The sequence below is a fragment of the Molothrus ater genome, chromosome 7, assembly GCF_012460135.2.
Source record: "Molothrus ater isolate BHLD 08-10-18 breed brown headed cowbird chromosome 7, BPBGC_Mater_1.1, whole genome shotgun sequence".
In the NCBI taxonomy this organism is placed as follows: domain Eukaryota; kingdom Metazoa; phylum Chordata; class Aves; order Passeriformes; family Icteridae; genus Molothrus; species Molothrus ater.
The window spans coordinates 21,357,966-21,372,973 of record NC_050484.2 but is presented as its reverse complement, the minus strand read 5'-3'; the positions used below and the strand labels follow the sequence as shown (position 1 = coordinate 21,372,973).

General features: G+C 37.1%; 1 protein-coding gene across 9 annotated transcripts in view; it reads left to right on the top strand.

Annotated features, from left to right (window-relative positions):
* SLC4A10 (solute carrier family 4 member 10) overlaps positions 1-15,008 on the top strand; it is a 166,229-nt gene that overhangs the window by 133,401 nt on the left and 17,820 nt on the right. For all 9 annotated transcript variants that reach the window (XM_054515406.1, XM_036386559.2, XM_036386561.2 and 6 more), the window contains 4 exons: positions 10,085-10,190; positions 12,813-12,974; positions 13,225-13,338; positions 13,859-14,020. In XM_054515406.1, coding sequence (XP_054371381.1) covers positions 10,085-10,190; positions 12,813-12,974; positions 13,225-13,338; positions 13,859-14,020 — 544 coding nt within the window. The remainder of the gene's footprint in view (positions 1-10,084; positions 10,191-12,812; positions 12,975-13,224; positions 13,339-13,858; positions 14,021-15,008) is intronic.

Sequence of the window (15,008 nt, the reverse complement as noted above, 5' to 3'; positions counted from 1 at the left end):
GAAATGAGTTTAACAGTCCTGCTTGCAGGGGAACAGTCATAGTTATGTCTATATTTTGTCAAAATGTTTTCTCATTATAATCCTTGTGTTAATCAATAAATGTTGTTGGTCTTAGTTAGAATGCCATACAATAATCAGAATCCCAGACTGGTTTTTGAAGGGTGGTGTTTTATTGCTGCCTGCTCTTGGTAACTGAGCAATGAATGTAAAATGTGCAGAATACACAGAATGATAAAAAAGTAGCCTTTGTCATCCTCCAGGTACACCTATTGACCTGTCCTGGCCTACAGTGTTGGAATACCAGCACAAGAGTTTTAGATTTTTCAAACACAACTTCTGAAAGAAAAGTGTCTTCCAGATGTTTGGAAGAAAGATTTCACCACTGCCTGGTGTTTTCAAACACATATATCAGAATTGTTTGATATCACTTCAAACACATATATCATTATTTGATATCAAACTTATTTGAGATAGTTTTTTTGTAGTTATTTGAGTTTATTATTTCATACCTATATTTTCAGTTATTCTTTCACTCTGTGTAGATAGTACAAATAGATTGCCTTTTAAACTCTTCTATTAAATCTCACATTTGGCACTTATATTGTATCTTCTACTTGCAGCATGTTCCTGTTTATTATCAATGATGCCTGTAGCAACTGACCCCACTAACAGCAAAATGCCCAGCTGTAGACATATAGCTCTTATGGGTTGGGACTTACATTTTTTAGCTTTGAGACTGACTTTTAGAAATGGCAGTGTACTGACAATCAATGCATTACCTTGTAAGAACATATCTGCTGCTGTCCAAGGATCTGTGCTGTGAACACAGCAAAAGGCTAATTCCAGCCTCTCCTGTTCTCTCCATTCCTTTCTCTTTCATCTGAGATTTCTTAGTTATTCAGAACCAGTCCCAAAAGATTGGGAGAATTGAAAGATGTGGTCAGTTGCAACAACTCTACATCAGGTGCCCAAGTCAGCTTTCACACAGACTTGATGCAATCTGAACTCCGTGGGCTTGCTGTGCAAATGTGCACATATTAGTGTTACTCTGTCCACATACAGTGGCATTTTGCCCAGAAGGTGAGGTGTCACAATTTTCATCCCCATGGAGTCATCAAAAAGCATTTCAAGTACTCTGAGTCTCTGCTCAAATGTCTGTACACGACTCAGTTCTGGAAAGATAAACTAAAAGATGGATAAGCATGAAAGTTTACTCAAAATAAATCTCTCTTGTGTGTACTTGAATTTGGGAAATACTGATTTCACAAGGAATTAGCTTTTCCTGCAGCATCTGATTCCAGTCCTTCTACTTATAGCTTAAACGGGTAACAAACTTGGGCTGAAATTGGTCCTGTCCTTAAAGGACCAGCATACTCTGTTACAGAAGCTAATTAGTATCTGCTGTTTTGCTAATTAAAACAGCTGTTTGCATTTTCCTCTTTGGGGATTTTAAAGACAAGTTTTTAATTGTTAGTAAAGCCTTGGCAGGTCTTTAATTAGCCATGGGTGATCTTCAAAAGGTTGAGCAACTCATTTCTCTTTGAATGCTCAACCAAAGCTTATGTAAAACTTTATCTTGGATCTGCAATTCTATGCTAGAAAACTTGGGTTGCACTGTAAAATTTCTGTGTTTTCTTTGCCCACTCCAAAAGTTGATGATAAATTGGTCAGAACACTGAATGTATTTGAAATTTTTAGTATATGCTGTGGTCCTCTTTTCTCCCATGGGCTTTCTGAGGATGCTCTGATATCCACAGGTTGTCTGTCCACATGCCAGTACTGTTCCTTTGCCCTGGTGAAGACATGAGTTTGACCCAGGAAAAGTCATTGTCATTTTGTTAGTGCTTTCTTTGGAGTACTAGAAAGACAAAGAAAGCAGTAATTTTAAATGGTTGGTGTTTCAACCAAATTGAAACCATATTTCAAGTGAAAAGAAAACCCATTCTGTATTTTTGGTGGGCTTGAATTCTCTCATACTCTCTGTTGAGAGTTATGTTGAGAGTACTCATAGAGTCTCTGTTGCAGCGATTTCATGTAAAATGCATGCATCTCTTATATTTGAGAGTACAGGAGTCATTACTAATATCTGCCATAATACACCTTAGAAGACAAAGAAGAACATTCCAAACCGTTTGGATTTTTTTTTTTAGTTTTTAATCAAGCACACCTAAATATTTGAAAATCAACTGAAAGTCCTCCTAAAAGATTTCTTAAAAATTACCTTTAGTATTTTACCATTTAAAGTAGAAGGTAGGTTTTGAGTTTGTTACAGAATTCTACCTCAAAATGACAAAAATACCTTTTTGCATGATCTTTTTGCATGATGCACTTTTTACTCATTTTTAAATTTTATTTTTTACTCTGTATTGAAATACAGAATAAATACAGTGATCTACTTAAAGGCAAATCCATTCAGCATTTATATGTAACTTTTTCCTAAAACATCATATTTTGATATGGATGAGAAAGAATAAAGCATTTAAGTGATAAATCAAAGGAAGGACAAAGACAGCCTGATTTTCAGTGTGGTACTGTGCTGTATTTTCTTATTTTTAAATTGTGTTGTTTTGAAGGAACTTGAATAGAGTAGCTACATTGTTTATTAAATTAAGTACAAATACTTCTTGATCAGAGCATTTCTTTTTTTTTTTATGTGACCTTTTCGTATTTGTCATGCCATTAGCATTTGTAGGTTGGCATAGCAACTCTCTTATTTCTGCACTCTCCTCCTCCTGTTTTTATCCTACCCTGGTAGCAAATATATCTCCAGTTAGTGAAACCTGTCTGGAACGCTGATGCCCATCAGTTTTAAAGTGTATATTAAATATTAGAATGTTATTTTTGCTAGGAAAAGAGAACCCCATATTGGAGCAGATAAACCCCCCTGGTTTTAAAAGAAAACAGAATAAGCATTGTGGATGAAAGGAATATGATTTAGAAAGCAGTCCAGTAGTCTTTAAAATATGAGCATTTTAAGATAGTTTTCTTAGAATACAGAAGTTCAGTTATTTCTCAGGGTGAGGTTGCTTACATTTTTATATACCTTTTTGGTATATAAAGGAATTTTATATACCTTTTTGGTTTTTATTAATTCTTTTTTCAAAGTGATGAATTCATGTTGTTTTAATAATTCTTTACCAGAAGTTACTCAATTATTAACAGATTACATTGAATAATTTTAAAGTGATTTCTTGGCATAGTAATATGCATATTGCAATCTGTCTTGGTATTGACATGCACTTAAGCATTAGGAGTAGAAAATCCCACTCTGATGTAATTAGGGAGCCAAGATCATGTCAATCTCAGTATCATTTCAGGCTATAGAAACTACTGCTTCTAGAAGGCATTGTGAAGATTGGTTTTGTGCATAGCACTGTTTGCACAAGCAAGTTTTAAACCTTCCATTATCTATACAAATTAATCTAAAGACATCATTATTGGATGCAAATTAGGTTGGTTCATACCCTGTATCTCTTAAGCTGCAGGTGGAATGGGAAGAGTCAGCAGTGATGAGCACAGTGGTGCTCATTATGGTCCCAGGCATGTAATTGAATTTCAATTCCTGAAATGATTTCTTTGAGGTTAGATATGAAAATAGATTTTCTGTTTCCCTTCTTTGTAGTTTTTTCCTACAGTTAAGTAACTGTGACATATACTGTGTGTCCTCCCCTAAGAATATCCCTCTTCTTCCCAGAACCAACCAAGTGCCATCACTGAGTTTAACTGCTGGTTGCCTTTTGCTTCTTGACAAACCTTGGAATCCAGGATTTCTTTTTCTTTATTCTATTTTTTCCAAGACTTCTCTGTGCCTGCCCCACTCAGCCGACTTGTTTGTCTCTTTCTCCATCATTTGAACCCAGAGAGTGCCCACCTTGTTTTGTTCTTTCCTACTACTTGTCCCCTCCACTTTGGAAATAGATCTCCTTGCTAAGCAATTCTCCACAGCATTCAGTTTGTAGTTGGTAGCTGGTCTACACAATGCCTTCAAAATCTAGGAAGGCTTACATAAAATCTGTGGGTGGATTTTTACAGTACCTTTACGTGTATTGATGCATTGCACCTGCACAGTTGAAACTCAAACTGACCGTGTAGCACTGCAATGTATTGCAGTAATTATTTCTGTACCAGCATTATACTGAACTTCTTCTCTCTTAAGTATATGCACTCTTAACTTTGGAAGTAGGGTGAAGTGACATCCTAGAAGTATTTCACAGTGGAAGCTTTCAGATGAATTGTCAGTATCCCCAGAGTTGCACTGCTTTTCTGCGCAGGAATTTCTGTGTATGGCAGTTACACACCATAGTGCTGCTGCAAATGCAGGGACTGCATACTGCAGCAGATAGCTAATAAAACCCAACCTTCAAGGTTAACAAAGCTACAATATGATTATAAATATGTTTTCTAGACTTTCCCCTTGAAAAAACACTGTTGTCTTCTTTTGTGCTATCCAAAAGAACCTGATTCTTTGAGATGTCTTCAGGCTAACATCAGTTCCCCTTCTCAGATTTATCTTTGTTTCTTTCTCCATCAAACTATTGTACTGCTGAGTGCATTGTTTAGGTGCTTTCATAGGCTTTTATATTTTCCTCCTGAACTTAACCAACTAAACTATACAGCCTTGAACCTTAGAGAATATTTGTGGATGCCTACTGATGTTCGTGACTGTCAGAGATGGGCCACATAACAGTGGTTGTAATTCAGGATGGCAGAGCTCATAAATAAATGAAGAAAAAAATCTTGTCTTGCCATGACAGCTGCGCTGTGAAAGGGTTTCATGATACTGAGAATAGAACTTAACTGACAAGTCCATTTTCCATCACTATTAATTATTTTGTTTCCAGTCTTTTATCCACCGAGGCTTTGATTTAGTTGGTATGAAGGTTGGCGCAAGGAATATAAGGCAAATAAAATGCCAAGGTCTGCAGGTATTGTAGGTATGAGATAGCAGAGAAGATATCATTTTATGTTACTGTTGTTGTCCTCTTCCCATAGAAGTTGTTGGACAGACAGAAGGATTCTGTGAATGCCCATAATTCCCATGAAAATGGTGTATTTGCAGAAAACCTAAACATGCATAGCATAGTGCCATTAATATACTTCAGCCTTGTAAATGCATCATAAAGAATACCTATACCTTACTTTAAAAACAAACCTAGGGATGTTATCTTCCATTTCATCTTCCTCTGTCTCTGTTATGTGATCAGTGCAGAGCACGCTCAGAGCATCCTCTGTGCTAGGGGAAAACCTTCCTACTCATACTACCAAATATGTGCTCTGATATTCAGTGAGACATATTGTTTAAACAAGCACATTTTGCAACTTATTTGTCATACTTGCCTGCAGTTTTTTAAGTATTATAAATATTCATATAGAGCAAATCTCATTCTCAGGCTATCTTAAGTGAGCCAGAAAGGCATTTTTCCCTTCTAGCAAGGGGAAATGGTATATTGACTAATCAGGAAGAAGCTGCAGTTGCATCTTTTATAGATCATATCCTTATCTAGTATAAATAGGTGGAGCATACAATATGTAAATGCTGGAAAAATAAGAGATCCAAACCAGTGCCTGTTGAATTTTATAAAATCATTGATAGTAAGTGCCTCCTAGTCTCGAAAACCTGCTACTGAAAAATGGTGACTGCTGTGGGATGAATGGTCATGGGGCTTTCAAAGGGAGCTGCACCGTTTAAGTGTGGTTTATTTACTCACAAAAACACTGTCTGAGGCTCTTTTTTGAAGCTGGACAGGCACCATACTACATTAAAGTCTGTGTGGGGAGCAGAACATGCAGAGTAAAGAGAAGAAAATGGTGAAGAAGCAATCTGAAGAAGCAGGAGTAAGAGGTGGATATTGTAAGACTAGACTGAGGTTAATTTGAATTGAAAAACTAAATGTAGGAAATAAGTTTCTTGTTTTTCAGTTAACAGAAAATTAGAGTCAGGATGCAAGTGGTTTTAGTAAAGAACCTTTTAGCTGTTGAGCAGCCATGATATTTGTATTTTATTGCTAATCTAAAAGGAGGGGGAAAATATTCCCCAACATGACATATAAAGTGATAGGTTTTTAATTTGCTAACTAATATTCCCTTTCCCATAGTCCAGAGAAAGAGGGATAATACAGACAGTCTTTTTGGTGCTATTAAGGATAGTAATAACTGTTCCTTTTGTGGAACAAAGAACACTGATAGTTATCTGAGATTTCCTGAAGTTGCTCTTGTGGGATGCTAGCTCCGCTCTCTGAAAACAGGACAAGTTTTAGATGTTGCATGCAGCAAAGTTAGGATGGCTGCCTCTAATTAATGAAGTGAACGAGACTGAGACTTATGAACCAAAACCTAAAACAGCTAAGAAATTGTGAGGAGTTAAGGGGGACAAAGAAGAGAAGTGGGGAGTGACCTTATACTGCCTATATGTTACAATTGAATTGGTGCTAAAGATTAAGATGAAATTTTGATCCTCCAATAAAAGGGAGAGAGGTACAGGCTCCAGGGGATACCTGTCTGTCATGCAGTCCTAAAATTGTTTATTTCTAATCTACCCTTGTTCTCCATTCTGATTTGCCTGAGATTTCTTGAGTGCTTTGGAAGGTGTATGGGCAATAAAGACTCCTTGCTCTGGTTACTGTTTCTAGCTAGCAGGTTCAGGTTATTCTTCATTCTCATTTTGTCAGTTCTCATCTTACAACAGTTCTGAGTTGTCTGAAGACTATCTTGTCTGAAATGGTTCATTTATCTACCTCAGAAGTATAATCCACTTTCTATTAGGCTGTATTAGATTTTTAAATACTCTAAACGAAAACAAGCTCCCCTGATATCTGTCTAGCTGCAAAATATGGACATTTTAAATACAGGTAGGGGCCTGTGACTGGGTATCTAGTGCCACTTTAGATCTCTCAGCCTCCAGCTGCTTTGAAAACAAAGGCATGAGTCAACGAAGATCCTCTCATATGTCCCAACTCATCATGGATATCCCAGACACCATGGAGTGTACAGTCACCCATGCTAAACATCTGAATTGCTACCAGGAGATCAGAATGTGTTGCCATATTCAAAAGGGTAAAGATAAAAAATTATTTATTTCTCTCATCAGTGTGATGAAATGGATGTGTTGAGATTGGCAGCAAAGATTGCCCCCCCCCAGAGTGACACCTATGCTTTTGCTACCAAAATCAGTGTCAGATTGTTCCCTGCCTTTGTTCTAGCCAGGAGGAAAGAGAATCAAAAGAATCCTTTAGAATCTTTTAGTATCAGGAAGATCATTGCTGACTTATCACTCAAAGACACAAGAGTACCCTGCTAAGTTGGTACTGTATTTAAAGATGAATATGTTGCTTAGAAAATACAGGTGTTTGTATAGTCAATTACTCATTTGGTAATAGCATAAACTCCCCACAGACCCCTTGTCGTGGGCAAGTGCTCAGCACTTTAAACAACTTATAAGAATGTAAGAGCATTTGAATCCCCAAGAGGAAATAATTTTTTGCTTATTCCAGCATTCTGAGTAATATTTTATAAGGAAAATAGAAGGATGTGTTAGTGTTAACTATTCAGTGTATTTTGGTTTTTCTGGCAGAACTACTCAAAGTAAAAATGGCAATGAGAGACTAAAATACTAAAAATATTAAAGTAGGAAGCATAATTTCATTAATGTGAGATTATTCTTGAAGGTCAGTTACATTGGGAAATAGTTATCATTGAAGCAATTAAATCTGTTATGAAACAAGACATTTTGGTAGATAATGTTTTTATGTTTTGGCACTGAATGGTACCTTCATTTGTGTTTTCTGGGATGGACAGGGAGCGTTTTACTATCTCACAGTTCTATAATGTTAAGCAATTAGTGGGATGCTGGAAGACAGTAATACCATGATACAATCTCGCATCAAAATGTCAGTGTTGCCAAAACACGTACAATATTGAAAGCAATGCAATGTTGTATATATCAAAACACTGAGATCATTGTTTGAATGGTCTTCTGAGTAGAAACAGGATCTGATCTCCACCGTTAGGGCCTAGCTCTGCCCCCATTCAGTGACAGAAGCACTGTGCAGGGCAATTTTGGTCTGTGTGGGTGTAGTTTGCACAAGTCTCTTATTTGCTGATGATCAGTCTGCCATTGCTAAATGCCTGTGAAACTTGGTAAAGATCAGACTGGAATGCTGTGCAGGAGGAAAGTGATATTACTATAGAAATAAACAGATGATCTCATCTGAAGGTGATTTACCTGAGCTGTATTAAAGTATAGCTTCAAGCGTCACGTTTCTGAGGAAATAGAAATGTTGGCTCCTCTAACGTTTAAATGTAATTTTGCAGTTTGCAGCAAGTGTAGCTGTGCCATGTAGTGCTGGCGACAGGCACAGTCTCCCCTTCTAGTGAGGAAGTGACTGAATGAGCAGCCCCTGCCACCCTGGCCTGCTGTAATCAAACCCTGGCCCGGCGTCCGGCCAGCCTGCGATCGGCGATGGACACCAGGGCCAGGGAGCTCCTGTGCTCCCAGAAAACAGCAGTAACCTCACACAGCCACCTCTGTACTGCTGCATGAACATCCAATACTCCCTTGCAATACATGATGTAGCCATACTGTTTGTTGGCTTTATTCTGCTCCTGTAGCTCACTGGTAGTGATGTGCTTCATTTAACACATCCTCTAATACCTTGGACTACACATTGAACACGCGTTCATTCTGCACTTAGGGCCTGATCCAAAGCATATTAAATATGTTTGAAAGATCCAGTCAAGGACTTTTGGCTCAGGCCCTCTACTTCTCTGAATGCAGTTGCTTTTTTTTCTTTTTTTTTTTCTTTGCTTTTTGTTCATGGGGCGTGGGGGGTTTTCTCTTTCTTTTGGAAATAGCTGCATTTAAAATAAAAGCAAGGAGTTGCACAAAGACAACCTGCATCTTTTCTTCTCTATGTATTAAATGCAGCTGTTGTCACATGTATAGTATTGTAATTGAAATAGAATGTCAGTGTTGTGTCCTCATGGTGTAGATGGTAGAATTTAATATATAGAAAATCAAACAAATCTAGATGAGTATTGTCATTTTGTGGAGAGATAAACAGTCACATAGAAAATAGATAGCATAGGTAAGTGCATAAACTGATATTCTGCTACAGCTGTAATGCAGTTTATATTTAGTGGCCTGCACGCAATAGTCAGATGTTATCCTGTCCCCAGCTACTCTTGAAAACTTTATCAGAGAGTACACAATTTATTTAAAGTCATCATAAGCACATTAAAATACTAGCAGACTCGATGGTGCTATAGATTATTAAAGGAGAATTAATTTAAAGCGTATTGCAAAGCACACTTGACATCTTGGATCCTACAGAGTATCCTGGATGTTTTGAAGGCTTTGTCAAAGAAAAAGCCTCCCACAGTTGCTTCAGAGGCTTTAAAGATTTCATTTTGATTTTAAATTACTTATTTTTAAATTACTTATTGTCCTCCTACACTGCCTCGTCACATTTTGCGTGTTAAAATACACAATCTAGAATGAAAACTGTGCTTTCACAGCAGCTATGGGGAAAAGAGAAACAAGGGACACAGAGTCCAGAGAGCGTTTGGTGCTGGTGATCCTGACATTCAGAGCCCTGACAATTGACTGGGTAGTTGGGCAATTTTGCATGCAAAGGCATATTTCCATCTAGGAAAGAAAGAGGACACAGAGAGTTTGTTATTTGGGAAATGGATCTGGCTGGAGCTGTACATAGCATCTAATGTCCATGTAGAGAAGTGTTAGGTGTAAGAGGGTGGAACAGGGCCAGCATATTCTCAGTATTTCAAACTGTGCTCAGAACTATCAATAGACAAGGAAGAAAACAGGTGGTAAAACTTAATGTGATCAGTGGTTGGAATATGTCACGTTACGTACTATATATGCATATGCACCTCACAGCAAATGATACTCCAGTAATAGCACTGGCTACTGAACTACAAACTGCTTCAAAGCATGCATTTACTGAACTCCTTTGAACTAAAATTATCTGCCAATGTAGAGCATAATTTTAACGTATCTTAAAATTGATAATTAAGATTAATATCTGATATATCTTTCACTATTAAGGAAAAATATATTTCTTTTCAGATGCAATTGTGTGGAACCAGAGCATCCTAGCAATAAAACCTTACAATACTGGCAGGACTACAATATATCTGCATCTGATGTGCCATGGGGGAACCTAACTGTGTCAGTAAGTAAATTTTGGAACTTAATAAATAAAGGCATAGGCATAAATAATCCATCTTACTGCAACAAAAATATTTTAAAAATACCAATTTTCCTGCTCATATTTGTTCAAATAAATAATAAAAGATACTTAACAAAAATTAACATGAACTTTATAGTGTTATCTCATTTTGTAAGCTTTTTGCAGCAAGTGTGTGCATTTTATGCCCTGCTTTGGAACCTTCTTGACACACTAGCACAAGAGCTTGGCTGAGATTAAGTCAAACATGTCAAATGACAATGAATTTGTCCTAAATTCTGCCAGATGGCAAAACCAAAGTTCTCTTGTGTAGAAAGAATCAGATGCATTTATTTCCCCTAAAACACTCTTGCAGTAGTTCAGGCTATAAAAAAGAGGATGGGGAGAAATTTTCTCCTCAATGACCACTTTTTTCTCACATAAGTTCTGTAATTTCTTTTCCCAGGGGAGGAAGGGGATAAAGCTACAGTTTAGTGAGGCTTGCATGAATGTGTAACAAGTTTCTTAATGGTACACTTTGCTATGTTTAAAGGATTTTATAATTCAAGTTTGCCTTTTTCAAAGTGACATTTACAGCTTGATTAAAATGTTGTGTTGAGATTGGGCCACCACTTTTTTTTGCAAAGGGATCATTTCATTACACAGTCAAAGAGAATTGAATGCAAAAGACACCAGACTGAAGAGATAGCTGAATTAACCAAATCATAGGCACAATCAAATTGAACACTTAAAAGCCAATCCAGTGGACTGTCTCCAGAAGATACTGTTCTTTTTTCTTTTTTTTTTTTTTTTTTTTTTTTCTAAAGGCAGGAATGCAGAAGAACTCGTTTTAAGTAAGAGCTGTCTTCCATGGCTGCTCTGTCTTGCTTCCATGCCTTCCTCTGAGCAGGGACTGCTCCTCAACTCTGTTGGTGTGGCAACAGCAGAAAGAAAGTTGAGAACTGCTGGCCTGAGGGATTCCAGCAGTCCAGAATGAATATTCTCAAAATTGCAGCACACTCTAAGAGCATCTGTGCAGGAGCAGACTCCTCCTCTCACTTTCTCAGATCTCTGACAGTGTTTTTCAGAGTACATTTGCAGCTGAGGAGATTTAAAATAACAGATTTTGTTTTAACTATAAATGTAAAAGACTGGCTGCATTATATAAAACCCTTAAAAACTTCTGTGAAAGCTTATTACCAAAACTTGAGTTTACATAGGTAGCAGTATAACTGACCAACTTTTCCCATGAGTCCCTGTAGTTGTCAAAGAAATAACTGATTTTTTTGTACTTTTGTGTCTTTGTTTCTTGCAAGCACCATCAAGAAACTTCTGCTCTCGAGAACTGCAGTAAGAGATTAGACATTGCTGTCTGTAAATATTTGGTCAGACTCACCCCATTATGTCTCTTTTACTGCTCATATCTTCTTGTATCTAGTTGAAATGTTTCAAGTTTCTGAAGATCTGGATTCTCATTCTCTCTTAAAACCCAATGATTATTTTTTGCTTTCAAGACAAACCAAGTGTGAGCAAAGGATTTTGGACCAAGTATTATAAGAGGATTTTGGACAAATGTGAAGAGGATTTTGATGGTGACAAAATCTCTTCAAGAGGCATATGATGAACTTCATCCCAAGTTTACTACTCTAGCAGTATAAAAAACCTTGTGCTCTTTTGTCTCACAGTCATCAAATAGCAATTGTGTTTTTTTCCAAGACAATCTTTTTTCAAAGACAGAGTTTCCCATATCAGGATAATTGCGCAGTGAGTGTGATGCGCCAATGACACACTTGATTTAATACAAAAAGATCCTGATCTGGCAGGATATTTCTTTCTGGAATCCCTGATTTCATGGGTGCTGCATTTAATTTTTCTTAATAAGTGTGGAGGGATTGGAAAGGAGAAGGAAAGGATTGTGAGTCCAGAGCTTGTAGCTCACATTTCTAGAGCTACTCTTTATGATTTTAGATGACCAAGGGCAGTAGTGGAGAAGTACTGGAAATGCTTTCTACTGTATCTGCATATTGACAAAAAAGTATATTAAATATAATTGATGTTAAAGGTTTAGGGTTTTCGGGCATTTTATCAGCGCTTGTTGTCAGAGAAAGATAATTTGCAGGATGTGCTGCCCCCGTGTGGTATTAAATGTATTGGCTTCTTTTAGGCCAATGCCACGCGTCCTAAATAGCTTCTTCAATTGCTGGGGCTGTGAAGGGAAGACAAAAAAGCAGTTCTTGAGAATGCACCAGGGGCAGACTTTCTCTTTGTGCCTTTTGAACTTTGCTTTCCACATTTGGAGAGCGTTTGTAAGTGTAAATCTGTATTTGTACACAGAAAATAAATCAGTGTACTTTCTGAGTTTGACAAAACCCTGTTTTTATGTTAATGACTTTATTTATGGTATGTCTTAGCGACTTCATCATTTAATATGGCTAAAAAAGAGATTCCTTTGGGAATTTTACATGCAGACTAGATACACACATAGTGAGTTTTAAGTTTTAAAAGAATAAATATCTAGAAATTGTTTTACTATTTCTAGTAATACAAATTAGGGAAGAAATTGGGAAGAAAATGTTAGTGTAAGCATGGATAATTTTTAGAACAACACTGTTTTTCTCTCCCTGATAGGAATGTAAAAAGTTTCATGGCGAGTTTGTTGGGCGAGCCTGTGGTCATCATGGCCCTTATGTTCCAGACGTCCTCTTCTGGTCTGTCATCCTGTTCTTCTCCACAGTAACGCTCTCATCCACTCTGAAGCAGTTCAAAACCAGCCGGTACTTCCCAACAAAGGTGTGTGCCCTTATTCCAATTCCAAAGTTGCCATTAGTCATGTCCAAGTATGAATTCCCTCTGCATTGCAAATTCAGTTAACAGCTGGTGAAGTAGACAGGGCATCTTTCCTCTGTTATAAACTCATATCAGAATAAGCATGGTTTTACCTGTAAGCTAAAACTGTAAGCTGTACTAAAACTGTGAAGAAAAATCTTAAGTCATAGCTGAATGTTTTAGTTAAAATTGTAATTTCTCTCAATAATCACAGGTACGCTCTGTTGTCAGCGACTTTGCTGTCTTTCTCACTATTTTGTCCATGGTTTTAATTGACTACGCCATTGGAATTCCATCACCAAAACTTCAGGTTCCAAATGCTTTTAAGGTAAGTTGTTAAGAAATTGCACTGCTTTATCATTTCGCAAAGTAATCTACTCTGATGGGTTTATAATTTTTTGTTATCATTATCGGGGAGTAGTGATTGTATTTTAAAATTTTTGTGTTCACAAGTAAATATGCAACCTCTCTGATTTATGGATCATGTAAGTGAACCTCTCCCATCAGGCTCTTTCATGCTTCTTAATGTTTATTTCTCTGTAGAAATTAACAGGACTTGAATCATCCAAATTCTAAACTATTGTAATGTTCTGGGGCTTCCTCCAAATTTTGGGTTTACTGTATCAAGTGCAACCAAGTCTTTAATAATCCAGATGATTTTATTATATATTTTATTATATGTAATTTCTTGGCTTGGCATCAAAGGAAGTCTAGCATGTTTTTAGTGCTCTATATAGGTTGATTTTAGAGGAAGTCATATCCTAATAAGGTTTTGTTTGTATTCTTGTGAAATTGAAATGTGAATAATCCTTACAGTTCTGACTGGCCATGCATGACTGTTTTTGTAGCCCACCAGAGATGATCGTGGCTGGTTTATTACTCCTTTGGGGCCTAATCCTTGGTGGACAGTGATAGCTGCTGTAATTCCAGCCTTGCTTTGTACTATCCTTATCTTTATGGACCAACAGATCACAGCTGTCATTATCAATAGAAAAGAACACAAACTAAAGGTATTCAGTCAAAATTTATACTTTCACTGTTGTTTTCTGCTTCAGATTATGTAATGTGCATCCATCTACTTTAGTATGCTAGTTTGTTATATATTATATAGAACTCCTTTAAATTTTTATGCTTTTTTCTTTGTTGGTCTGTGTGGTACCTGTGCCCTGTGTCAGTGATCCACTGCCTTACAGAGGACTTTATGAATATTATTTGGAATACAGATTCTGAGTTTAAAAAGTGCTGCCTTCTGTGCTTTAGTAGAAGTAGGATTCATTCACTTAAAAAATGACTTCAAGTTAATAATCTCCTTAAATACCACAATATTAATTGCCTCCTCAGGTATTGACAGTGTTGTTCTACTGGATGGATTTTTAAAAACTACTCAGGGGTTATTTCATAATAAAAGATTTTTTTTCCTTCTCTTCATCCTTTCTGTGGTTCTACCTATCCTTTTTTTTAATGCCCTTCCTATGTTAAAGAAGGGAGAAGAATAAAACTGAGCCTTAGAGGCACAATGGGTTCTTAAAACAACATAGGACAACTTCCTGCTCTGTTCTCTAACACTTTAGTTGCCTACAGATGGAGAGAGAAAAAGGGACATCACCCCTCTGAAAAACTGTTGGGCAAAATCTAGCAGCAGGTTTCTGTACATGTATATGCAGCAAGCTTAGGCTTTTTTTTGACATACTTTTAATAAGCAGCAATCCAATCCCAAGTTGCTTTAGCAAATGCATTTGCAACCTTCACTTTGCATTGCCTCTTCTTGGATGATTGTGACATTTGATATGTTCTTTTTTTGCCCTCTTTGTCAGCCTGGCTCTTCATGTCAATCCATAGCATTGCATGTGGTTAACTTGACAGATGCAGGAATTTGCTGCCAAGCTTTGGAATGTGTTTTTTCAGCACTGGCATCTGGGAGTCAGATGGTCCTCCTGGCTGCCCCCTTGTCTTGCTGCGTTTTAGTTTTGCTGGGGTCTGGTGTAGCATCACCTGTTG